The sequence below is a fragment of the Anomaloglossus baeobatrachus genome, chromosome 1, assembly GCF_048569485.1.
Source record: "Anomaloglossus baeobatrachus isolate aAnoBae1 chromosome 1, aAnoBae1.hap1, whole genome shotgun sequence".
Taxonomy (NCBI): domain Eukaryota; kingdom Metazoa; phylum Chordata; class Amphibia; order Anura; family Aromobatidae; genus Anomaloglossus; species Anomaloglossus baeobatrachus.
In genome coordinates, this window is record NC_134353.1 from 184,297,782 (window position 1) to 184,310,180 (window position 12,399).

The following is a 12,399-nucleotide window of genomic DNA, read 5'->3' on the forward strand; positions in this document are numbered from 1 at the left end:
ACTTATGTGAGATGCATGATATCCACTACATCTACATGTAGAGATACGCTACCCATAAAGTGATGTGTACAATACATAGGAATACATGTATAATGCTAAATGCCAAAAGTAAGCAGTGACAGTGCTATAGAGTGCCATGCACATAGTCACCCAGGTGACTTGGCCTATAAAGTTTACGTCATGTTGGAATGAGGACCCCATGTGTATTGCCACATGAGGTGGTTTCTTCAGGGGTAAGGTTCAATAGCTAAGCTACAGCTTTATATACAGCGCCGGACAGCACCGCCGGGGACAGGTGGGTATACAGCAGTTTGTGCAGTGACATCTAGGAGGTCAACTCAGTTCCCAATGAACTCTCATGAACCCCTGGAAGTCACCATCGTGACACTCGCTGTAGCGCAGTTGTCGCAGGGGTGTCATCAGGATGTCATCCGAGTTCATTGGGAAATCCGATGACCTCCTGGAAGTCCCTGCACACACACTGCTGGCAGGATACTCACCTGTCACTATCGATGTCTCCAGCGATGCTGTCCTTGGCGATGCTGTCCCCGGCGGTGCTGTCTCTTTTGCTTTCACAGCGATGCCCCTGCTCCCAACTGCTCACTGCAGTGAATAATCAATGAAAATAATGAGCGGGGGTCAGGAGCGAGAGGCAGCAGAGTCTGAGACAGCATCGCTGGATACAGGTAAATATAGAAAATCTTATTTAAAAAAAACCTGCTTTTTCTCCGGTCTGTGTCACACTAATGTCACAGATCACATCAGTGTGCGGTCCGTGTGACACCCGTGCTGCTGGAGAAAAAAAACCTGTCGTGAGCGTGCAGGGAATAGCGGGGCCACACTGTCCGTGTGAAAACACGGCCGTGTGAGTACACAATAGGGGAATATTAGTTAAAAACTGATGTACATGTTTTAGGTACGTGTGACGTCTAAAGCCAGCCTAAAGGAGTAGTTCCCGTGTTAAGTTAATTCCTGGCTGCAAGCTATTTTAAAGAAACGACCATGCTGTTTTTTTTTTTTTTTTTTTTTTTATTTGGTTCGACCCACAAGTCTTGACATTTGCTCCGGGTGTCTGCTATGACATGTCAACAGACAGTCTGTGAGCCTAGCCGCCGTAAGCAGGGTATTCTGTCTGAGATTGACCCACTCTGAGCCCCAGAGCTGACAGGTTGGCTGTGGATGTTACAGATGTCCCGTATGCACTACCCTCAAAAATTTAGGCATATTTGGCTTTCGGGTCAAATTTATGTAAAACGTAAAGTTCACGCTACAGTGATATTTTATCATGAAAGTAGGGCATTTAAGTAGAAGCATGCAATGGGGATTTTCTAATCTCAAACAATACATTGAAGCAAAAGCCAACAACAATGGTGGTTATACCCCCAACCCCCCCCTCCCCCCCCACAAAAAAAGTCATTGTCTCAATAACGTGTGATGTGACTGTGGAGACACGGGGGCCAGTGGGTGCTCTCGTCCAGTGACCTGGCCGCCTTTAGAAAGACAGCATGATCCAGGGCTGATCCCAACTGAACACACGACCTCCAGAACACTACTCAGACAACACAGGATGAGGGAATCCCAATATTAAGACTTTATTGGATTCCCAAATAATTAACGGCATATGGCACATAACCAGCAAAACCAAAGCATGTAACCGGCAACCGTTTCTCACCCTTCTGCTTGCTCACTAGAGATTAGTATGTCCGTGCCTCAGAGCTTCCAGGGCTATTTACTCCAAACCAGCAGCACCCCGCTTTCGGCGGGCACCCACCGAGGAGGGGTTTCCCCCATTGGAGTAGTACTTTCAATTTAAGTACCCGGCCCCCTGTCTTATACTTGCCTGCTGTCATCTTAATCTGTTTCCATCGTTATGACGCGCACTGCGTATGACCGGAACCGCAGGTGTCTTCTGAGCGTGCACAGTGCACCTCTGAAGCCGACCAACAAACGCCAGGATGAGAAAGCGGCGAGAATGGTAAGTGCGCATGTGCGGGATTCTGAAGGAGCAGGTGTGATGTCATTCATGTAAATCCATGGTGTCACGCCCAGAGGGGTGTGATACCATGGAAAGCATGCAAAAGTCCACGGGGTGATGAGACGCCCATGGGGCTAGAGCCCCTGCTCATTTACATAGGGAATATGTAAGTAATAAACGTTTTTTATTACTTTCATATTACACTATATTACAACACGGATGGGTAGGAAGGGGTTACTAGCTCACACATGCTCCTGTCGTAGGTTATAACGCTTTTTGGACCTGACAGCTTCCCTTTAAACTGAAAGGACTTTATTTGGAAAGGCGCACACCTGTCTATAGAAGACCTCACAGCTCACATGCATATCAGACCAAATGGGAATCATGAGGTCAAAGGAAATGCCCAAGGAGCTCAGACAGAATTGTGGCAAGGCACAGATTTGGCAAAGGTTACAAAAGAATTTCTGCAGTACTCAAGGCTCCTAAGAGCACAGTGTCCTCCATAGTCCTTAAATGGAAGAAGTTTGGGATCACCAAAACTCTTCCTAAACCTGGCCGTCCAGCCAAACTGAGCAATCGTGTGAGAAGAGCCCTGGTGAGAGAGGTAAAGAAGAGGTGAAGATCACTGTGGCTGAGCTCCAGAGATGCAGTAGGGAGATGGGAGAAAGTTCCACAAAGTCAACTATCACTGCAGCCCTCCACCAGTCGGGCCTTTATGGCAGAGTGGCCCGACGGAAGCCTTTCCTCAGTGCAATACATATGAAAGCCGACATAGTTTGCAAAAAAAACACATGAAGGACTCCCAGACTGAGAAATTATAGTCTCCGGTCTGATGAGACGAAAATAGAATTATAAACAAAAAGTTCTAAGCAGTATGTGTGGAGAAAACCAGGCACTGCTAATCACCTGCCCAATACAATCCCAACAGTGAAACATGGTGGTGGCAGCTTCATGCTATGGGGGTGTTTTTCAGCTGCAGTGACAGGACGACTGGTTGCTATTGAAGGAAAGATGAATGCGGCCAAGTACAGATATCCTGGAAGAAAACCTCTTCCAGAGTGCTCTGGACCTCAGACTTGGCTGAAAGTTCATCTTCCAACAAGACAATGACCCTAAGCACACAGCTAAAATAACAAAGGAGTGGCTTTAGAACAACTGTGACTATTCTTGACTGGCCCAGCCAGAGCCCTGACCTAAACCCAATTGAGCATCTCTGGAGAGACCTGAAAATGGCTGCCCACCAACGCTCACCATCCAACCTGACGGAACTGGAGAGGATCTGCAAGGAAGAATGGCAGAGGATCCCGAAACCCAGGTGTGAAAAAATATTGCATCATTCCCAAGAAGACTCCTGGCTGTACTAGCTCAATAGGGTGCTTCTACGCAATACTGAGAAAAAGGTCTGAATACTTATGACCATGGGATTTCAAGTTTACTTGTTTAATGTCCAAAAATGTCTACTTTTTTTTTTTTTTTTTAAGTTTGGGTGCAGAGTGTACATTGAGTTAAAGAATGAACTTTGTTTCATTGCAGCCATTTGGTAAATTTAAAACAAAGGGAAAAATGTAAAGGGGTCTGAATACTTTCTATACCCACTGTACATGTGACTGCAATCTATACATGTAAAGCCGCAGTTTCCTGTCCAGCCACTAGATGTCAGACTAGCTACACTGTGACTGATAAGCTGGAGAAGGCTGACATTACGGGTTCTTTAGTCATAAAACATGTCACACGTCTCCAGAAAGTAATTAACACGTTTCGTATAACACAAACGTATTCCTCAGCAATGTATAAAGCATGGACCCAAATTTTTTTTTTTTTTTTTACTAATAGTAATACTCCATAGTGCTTTCAAAGTGCCATAAGCAATTGGGATTTTGTTTGAAATCCGGTTTCAGATTAAGCTAATTTACTGATCAGTCCTTTATAAGATACCAAAAATTATAACTTTCAGTATTTAAAGAATTTAGTCTTTGCTGTTAACGTGTGTGTGTGTGTGTAGATAGATAGATAGATAGATATAATCACCTGCACTCCATGCTGCTGGTTGCAATGTTTTTAAAACCTGGACATACGTATGTTTGTTTTTTTTTGTTTTTTTTTCTTCCCCCCCCCCCCTTGTCTTATCCCTCAGCAGATGTAGATCCAGCAGGTGTAGCAGAGATATAAGGCTGTGCGCAGCGTTTTTTACAGTGTTTTTTTGCATTGTGTTTTTGGCTCAAAAGTGGTTGATTTTGCTTCCCCAGCAGTCTATGACTTTTCATTTTTTTCTGTCCACACACAGCTTCTTTTTAAAGCTGCGTTTTTGAAGTGGAAAAAAAAATGGACATGTCAATTCTTGTGTTTTGCTGCATTTTTCCACCCATCCAATGCATTGGTAAAACTCAGTGGTCCAAAATGCAGCGTTTTTACTGCTGCGTTTTTGCCGCAATTGCGTTTTTTGTGCGTTTTTTTTTTTTTAGCGGCCAGAAACACAGCGTTTTTGATGCCACAAAAAATAATTAGGTGCGCGCACAGCATAAGGGTCCGTTTACACCTGCTGCCTAAAGACCTCCCGTCAGCTGGCTTGCTGGTCGGCGCACTTTAATTACAGTTTATACAGACAGATCACACTTCATGCACACATTTGGATCTGTGACTGGTCACTGCAGACAGGCTGCCGATCTTCTCGGCAGCACAGGTCTTGTTTACACAGGACAATGTGCTGCCGAGAACTAACAAACTTTTGAGCAAATCTAAAGATAATCACACCTGAGCGATCCACAGTCTGTGTACACTGCACAATGGTCATGAAACGCTCGTTCCTAATAATCGTGCAGCATACATAGACTTTAAGGCTATGTTCACACACTGCATGTTTTTTTGACAACAAAAACCTAGGTTGAAAAAAAAAAAAAGCCCTAGGTCCATCTAGTTCAACCTTCCTCCACCAATTATACATTTGTCATTAAGTCAGTTTTAACCAACAATGTTGTGAGTACTGAGGGAAAAAAACATCCAGCCCTTTTTTAAAAGCTGTTATAGCATCTGCCATTACTACCTCTTGTGGTAGGGTATTCCACAGTCTGACTGCTCTAACTGTAAAGAACCCTTTCCTATTCAGCTGTCGGAATCTCTTTTCTTCCACTCGCAGTGTATGCCGCCTGGTCCTTAGTATTGTCTTTGGAAGAAATAAGTCATGTGCCAGTCCTTTATATTGACCACACATGTATTTATGCATAGAAATGAGATCTCCTCTGAGACCCCTATATATATTATTTTTTTTTTTCTCTAAGCTAAACCAATCCAACTTTTTCAACCTCTCCTCATATGGGAGGCCTTCCATTCCTTGTCTAGTTTTTGTCCCCCCAAGAATATCGCACCTGCGTCTTTCATCCAAAAAGCATACGTTTTTACCGCATTTTGCTGCTTGTGTTTTTTTATTTTTATTTTTTTTTTTTTTTAGTCAAATCTTCTGACTGGGAGGGACAGCAAAATTGAAATCTCAGACTTTGGGGGAAGGAAATGCATGCATCTTTGTGACCTCAAAATGTGCCAAAAACGCAGTGAGATGCAGTGTGTGAACATAGCCTAAGTCCTTTTTTTATTTTTCCCAGTTGTTTTGAATCCATTTCTTTGCCTGAAATAAATTACATGTGATTTCACCCAAAGTAAGACCTAAAATAAGCTCTTTCTAGATGATCAAATAAGAGCTTGTTTCTTCTAACATAACATATTTCACATGGACTCTGCCTTGTGAATTCCTTGTAGACTCCTCTGTTTGAAATTCAATGAGTTGATGTTTTTGTTTCTTTTCCCCAGAAGCCTTATTCTTAATTTCTTTGTTCCTTTCTGTTAGGCAATGCGGCTGTCCTCCTGATAATCTCTGCCGAGGATTCCTTTGGTTCCAAAAATCTCTATCTGTATCTGATCGCGGGTGTCCTTATACTGGAGCTGATCCTATCTGTGATATTTGTCCTGATATACGCAGGTGAGCGCCTCCGCCACACACCAGCTGTGGAATTCCTTTCCTGTAGCTACCTTCACACCACCAGTGTTGGCTCTCATTCTCTCTAGAGGCTTTCTCCTGACCCAAGCCTTCGCCCTCTTTACTATTCCAGGAATGACAAGTGTTTCCTCCCTGATCAGTGTTTCTTTGATGTACCTTTATGCCTTCTCAGGGCTGTTATCTGTAGAGATGGAGATTTCTACTATTACCTGCTAAGTGTATTTCCCTCAGGCTCATTTTATATATGGCCCAAAGGAAACTTTGCTCAGTGTTGACAGATCCAGGGCCATGATTTGTTTGCACACTTTGGCAAATCCCTTTCACCCTTTTCTGGAATTGCCTGATTTCCAAAGATTTTTGCAATGACTCATTTTGTAAATTTAGATTTGATAAGATTAAAGGGGTTGTTCGAAGTCAAACTTCATTCTAAATGCCTATCTATTTGGTAGCATAATCTAAGCCAGGGGTGGGGAATTACTTTTCCCAAGGAGCCACAAGAGAGATGTTGACTGGTGTGGAGGCCAAACCAATAGGCTGAAATGCTGCTCATTATTAATATATTATAATTTTTAGATTAATCCTGTATCATAGTATTGAGCAGAATAAAGTATGCTGACATCCCCTATATACAGTGTGAACCATTACATGGTTCCCTACATGCAGCATGAGCCCCCACATAGCCTCATAAATGGCAATAAAAAGAGAGGGAGGATCCAGCACAAATTCCTTCAGGTTTAAAATGATTCTTAGGTTTTTAATTCATCAATAAAGCAATCGAAACCGGAGATAGACATACAATTTTAACACATAAGGGCTCTTTACGCGTTTCGGACTTAATTAAAAACAACAAAGTCCTTAGTCATAAGTGACCTATGCTAAACTGGAAGCTGCTCAGTTTAGCATTGGTCACTTATGACTAAGGAGTTAGTTGTTTTTAATTAAGTCCGAAACGCGTAAAGAGCCCCTATGCGTTAAAATTGTATGTCTTTATCTCAGGTTTCGATATGTTTTTAATTCATCAATAAAGGAAAATCATTTTAAACCTGAAGGAATTTGTGCTGGATCCTCTTTTTTTTGTTGCCGCTTACCTCAGGCTGGTCTGGACCTACCAGCGGACCCGTGCACCCTGAAGATCCGAGCAGTTTGGTTGGCAGGTGAGCTGAATTTTTCGCTTTTATTTCCATAGCCTCATAAATACATGCAAACATCCCATGGGAAAAAAAGCCACATACTCACAGGGCTGTTGAGTCGGTAAGCCAAACCTTCGACTCCGACTCCTCAATTTCTCTTGCACCGACTCCTACATATATTGCTTATAGTTAGGTGAACAATTTATTGTAGTACATGAACATGTGTATGTGAACATCAGACATTTAATAATTTTTCTGCTACAATAATCAATATATTTGGATAGAACATAAAATATATTTATTGGATACAACTTTAGAACACAAACTGTAATTGTAAATATGTAATATACAGTAATTACATATATATCTTGTATAGGTGTGTGTGTATGAGTATGTATATGTATATGTGTGTAATATATATGTAATGTATATAAAAAATTAAATTATATTACTGTATATGTGTGTGTATGTATATGTGTCTATAATATATATATATATATATATATAATATTTATATTTGTGTGTGTATGTACAGTGCCTGCGAGTAGTATTCAACCCCCTGCAGATTTAGCAGGTTTGATAAGATGCAAATAAGTTAAAGCCTGCAAACTTCAAACAAGAGCAGGATTTATTAACAGATGCATAAATCTTACAAACCAACAAGTTATGTTGCTCAGTTAAATTTTCAACATAAGTGTGGGTCAATTATTATTCAACCCCTAGGTTTAATATTTTGTGGAATAACCCTTGTTTGCAATTACAGCTAATAATCGTCTTTTATAAGACCTGATCAGGCCGGCACAGGTCTCTGGAGTTATGTTGGCCCACTCCTCCATGCAGATCTTCTCCAAGTTATCTAGGTTTTTTGGGTGTCTCATGTGGACTTTAATCTTGAGCTCCTTCCACAAGTTTTCAATTGGGTTAAGGTCAGGAGACTGACTAGGCCACTGCAACACCTTGATTTTTTTTCCCTCTTGAACCAGGCCTTGGTTTTTTTGGCTGTGTGCTTTGGGTCGTTGTCTTGTTGGAAGATGAAATGACGACCCATCTTAAGATCCTTGATGGAGGAGCGGAGGTTCTTGGCCAAAATCTCCAGGTAGGCCGTGCTATCCATCTTCCCATGGATGCGGACCAGATGGCCAGGCCCCTTGGCTGAGAAACAGCCCCACAGCATAATGCTGCCACCACCATGCTTACTGTAGGGATGGTATTCTTGGGGTCGTATGCAGTGCCATCCAGTCTCCAAACGTCACGTGTGTGGTTGGCACCAAAGATCTCGATCTTGGTCTCATCAGACCAGAGAACCTTGAACCAGTCTGTCTCAGAGTCCTCCAAGTAATCATGAGCAAACTGTAGACGAGCCTTTTACATGACGCTTTAAAAGTAAAGGTACCTTACGGGCTCGTCTGGAACGGAGACCATTGCGGTGGAGTACGTTACTTATGGTATTGACTGAAACCAATGTCCCCACTGCCATGAGATCTTCCCGGAGCTCCTTCCTTGTTGTCCTTGGGTTAGCCTTGACTCTTCGGACAAGCCTGGCCTCGGCACGGGTGGAAACTTTTTCAAAGGCTGTCCAGGCCGTGGAAGGCTAACAGTAGTTCCATAAGCCTTCCACTTCCGGATGATTCTCCCAACAGTGGAGACAGGTAGGCCCAACTCATTGAAAAGGGTTTTGTACCCCTTGCCAGCCTTGTGACCCTCCACGATCTTGTCTCTGATGGCCTTGGAATGCATCTTTGTCTTTCCCATGTTGACAAAGTATGAGTGCTGTTCACAAGTTTGGGGAGGGTCTTAATTAGTCAGAAAAGGCTGGAAAAAGAGATAATTAATCCAAACATGTGAAGCTCATTGTTCTTTGTGCCTGAAATACTTCTTAAGGCTAGGTTCGCACACTGCGTCTTTTTGACGCTGCGTTTTTGGCCGCTAAAAACGCACAAAAACGCACATGCGTCAAAAAAACGCATGCGTTTTTGCCGCGATTTGGTGCATTTTTGGGTGCGTTTTTGATCTCTGCGTTTTGCTGCGTTTTTCCAATGCATTGCATGGGAGGAAAACGCAGGAAAGAACTGACATGTCCATTTTATTTTTTTTTAACTCAAAAACGCAGGTAAAAAAAACAGATGTGTGCGGTCAGCAAAAATGAAAACTCATAGACTTTGCTGGGGAAGCAAAGTCCTGCAGTTTTGAGGCCAAAAAACGCACCCGAAAAACGCACTGTGCGCACATAGCCTAATACTTTAGGAGAACCAAACAGAATTCTTGTGGTTTGAGGGGTTGAATAATGACCCTCTGAATAAACTTTTCACAATTTAAAAAAAAAAAAAGAAATCACATTCTTTTTTGCTGCAGTGCATTTCACACTTCCAGGCTGATCTACAGTTAAAATGTCACAATGCCAAGTTAATTCCGAATGTGTAAACCTGCTAAATCTGCAGGGGGTTGAATACTACGTGTGTGTGGTGTATGTGTGTGGTGTATGTGTGTGGTGTATGTGTGTGGTGTATATATATGCACACATGCACATATACATGCACATATATATATATATGTGTATATGTGTGTATATATATGTGTATATATGTATATATATGTATATATATATATATATATATATATATATATATATATATATATATATATATATATATATATATATATATATATATATATATATATATATATATATATATATATATATATATATATATATATATATATATATATTATAGGCTATACATTGCACTGTACGGTCGCTCTGTTGATTTTTGGCTATATACCCTCCTGGTTCTCAGAGGAGACAACATGTCATCTGCAAAAAGCAAGGGTGCCAAAGCACAGGCGTACTTTGCAACCTGTACCTCATGTACAGCTGTACTACCGGCAGGGTCCACTGACCCTCATTGTGTGCAATGCTCGGCCCCTGTGGCACTTACTCAGCCAGAGCCTCTGCTACAGGTGGCCCAGGTGGATCCACCTGCTACCACTGTCCAGGTGACAGGGACGGAGTTTGCAGCCTTTGCTGACAAACTGTCTGAGACTATGGATAAATGGTCTGCTAAAATACTGGAAGCTTTGCAGTCCAGACCGGTGATTCAGGCCCCGGGCTCTATCCAATCCTTGACCCCTGGTCCCCCTCAATTGGAACAGCAATGTGCCCCGGGGGTAACCCACAGGTCCCAGGGTGAGGTCTCTGACACGGACCGCAGTCCCAGGCCGCCCAAGCGGGGTCGCTGGGAAATTCCCTCCACTTCATCACACTGTTCAGGGTCCCAGCAGGGGGACTCTCTGGAGGATGAAGCGGAGGTATCAGATCAGGATTCTGATACTGAAGCCGCTCTCAACCTAGATACACCTGAAGGTGACGCAGTAGTGAATGACCTTATAGCGACCATCAATCAGGTGTTGGATATTTCTCCCCCAGCTCCTCCAATTGAAGAGTCTGCTTCTCAGGAGAAATTCCGTTTCAGGTTTCCAAAGCGTACATTAAATGTTTCTGGATCACTCTGACTTCAGAGAGGCAATCCAGAAAAACCGAGACTGTCCAGACAAGCGTTTTTCCAAGCGCCTTAAGGACACACGTTATCCCTTCCCCCCGAGGTTGTCAAGGGCTGGACTCAGTGTCCTAAGGTGGATCCTCCAATCTCCATACTGGCGGCTAGATCCATAGTTGCAGTGGAAGACGGGGCTTCACTCAAAGATGCCACTGACAGACAGATGTAACTATGGTTAAAATCCATCTATGAAGCTATAGGCGCGTCTTTTGCTCCAGCATTCGCTGCCGTATGGGCACTCCAAGCTATCTCAGCTTGTCAGGCGCAGATTCATGCGGTAACACGTACATCTGCCCCACAAGTGGTGTCCTTAACCAATCAGGCGTCGGCGTTTGCGTCCTACGCCATTAATGCTATCCTGGACTCTGCGAGCCGTACGGCGGTGGCATCCGCCAACTCGGTGGTACTCCGCAGGGCCATGTGGCTACGTGAATGGAAGGCAGACTCTGCTTCCAAAAAGTTCTTAACCGGTTTGCCATTGGCTGGCGACCGCTTGTTTGGTGAGCGATTGGATGAAATCATTAAACAATCCAAGGGAAAGGATTCATCCTTACCCCAGTCCAAACCAAACAGACCTCAACCACGGAAGGTACAATCGAGGTTTCGGTCCTTTCGGACCGCGGGCAGATCTCAATTTTCCTCGTCCAAAAGGCCTCAGAAAGATCAGAGGAACTCAGATGCATGGCGGTCTAAGTCACGTCCTAAAAAGACCGCCGGAGGCACCGCTCCCAAAGCGGCCTCCTCATGGCTTTCGGCCTCTTCAAACCGCATCCTCGGACGGTGGCAGGCTCTCCCGCTTTTGCGACGCCTGGCTGCCACAAGTAAAAGACCGATGGGTGAGAGACATTCTATCTCACGGTTACAGGATAGAGTTCAACTCTCATCCTCAGACTCGTTTCTTCAGAACATCTCCACCTCCCGACAGAGCCGAGGCTCTTATGCAGGCGGTGGGCACCCTGAAGGCGGAAGGAGTGGTGATCCCGGTTCCTCTTCAGCAACGGGGTCACGGTTTTTACTCCAACTTGTTCGTGGTGCCAAAAAAGGACGGATCCTTCCGTCCCGTTCTGGACCTAAAGCTGCTCAACAAGCATGTGAAAACCAGGCGGTTCCGGATGGAATCGCTTCGCTCCGTCATCGCCTCCATGGCCCAAGGAGATTTCCTGGCATCAATAGACATCAAAGATGCTTATCTCCACGTACCGATTGCGCCAGAGCATCAGCGCTTCCTGCGCTTCGCCATAGGGGACGAACATCTTCAGTTCGTGGCACTACCTTTTTGGCCTGGCAACAGCCCCACGGGTCTTCACCAAGGTCATGGCAACAGTGGTGGCAATCCTACACTCTCAGGGACACTCGGTGATCCCTTACTTAGACGATCTACTTGTCAAGGCACCCTCTGAAGGGGCATGCCAACACAGCCTGAACATTGCTCTGGAAACTCTCCAGAGTTTCGGGTGGATCATCAATTTTCCAAAGTCAAATCTGACACCGGCCCAATCACTGACATATCTTGGCATGGAGTTTCATACTCTCTCAGCGATAGTGAAGCTTCCGCTGAACAAACAGCGTTCACTACAGACAGGGGTGCAATCTCTCCTTCATGGTCAGTCACACCCCCTGAGGCGCCTCATGCACTTCCTAGGGAAGATGGTGGCAGCAATGGAGGCAGTTCCTTTTGCGCAGTTTCATCTGCGCCCACTTCAATGGGACATTCTCCGCAAATGGGACAGGAAGTCGACGTCCCTCGACAGG

At 44.1% G+C, this 12,399-nt stretch overlaps 1 protein-coding gene across 1 annotated transcript in view; it reads left to right on the forward strand.

The window, feature by feature from the left end:
• Window positions 1-12,399, forward strand: part of TMEM192 (transmembrane protein 192) — an 86,445-nt gene that overhangs the window by 47,574 nt on the left and 26,472 nt on the right. The window contains exon 4 of the mRNA XM_075347357.1: window positions 5,814-5,945. Coding sequence (XP_075203472.1) covers window positions 5,814-5,945 — 132 coding nt within the window. The remainder of the gene's footprint in view (window positions 1-5,813; window positions 5,946-12,399) is intronic.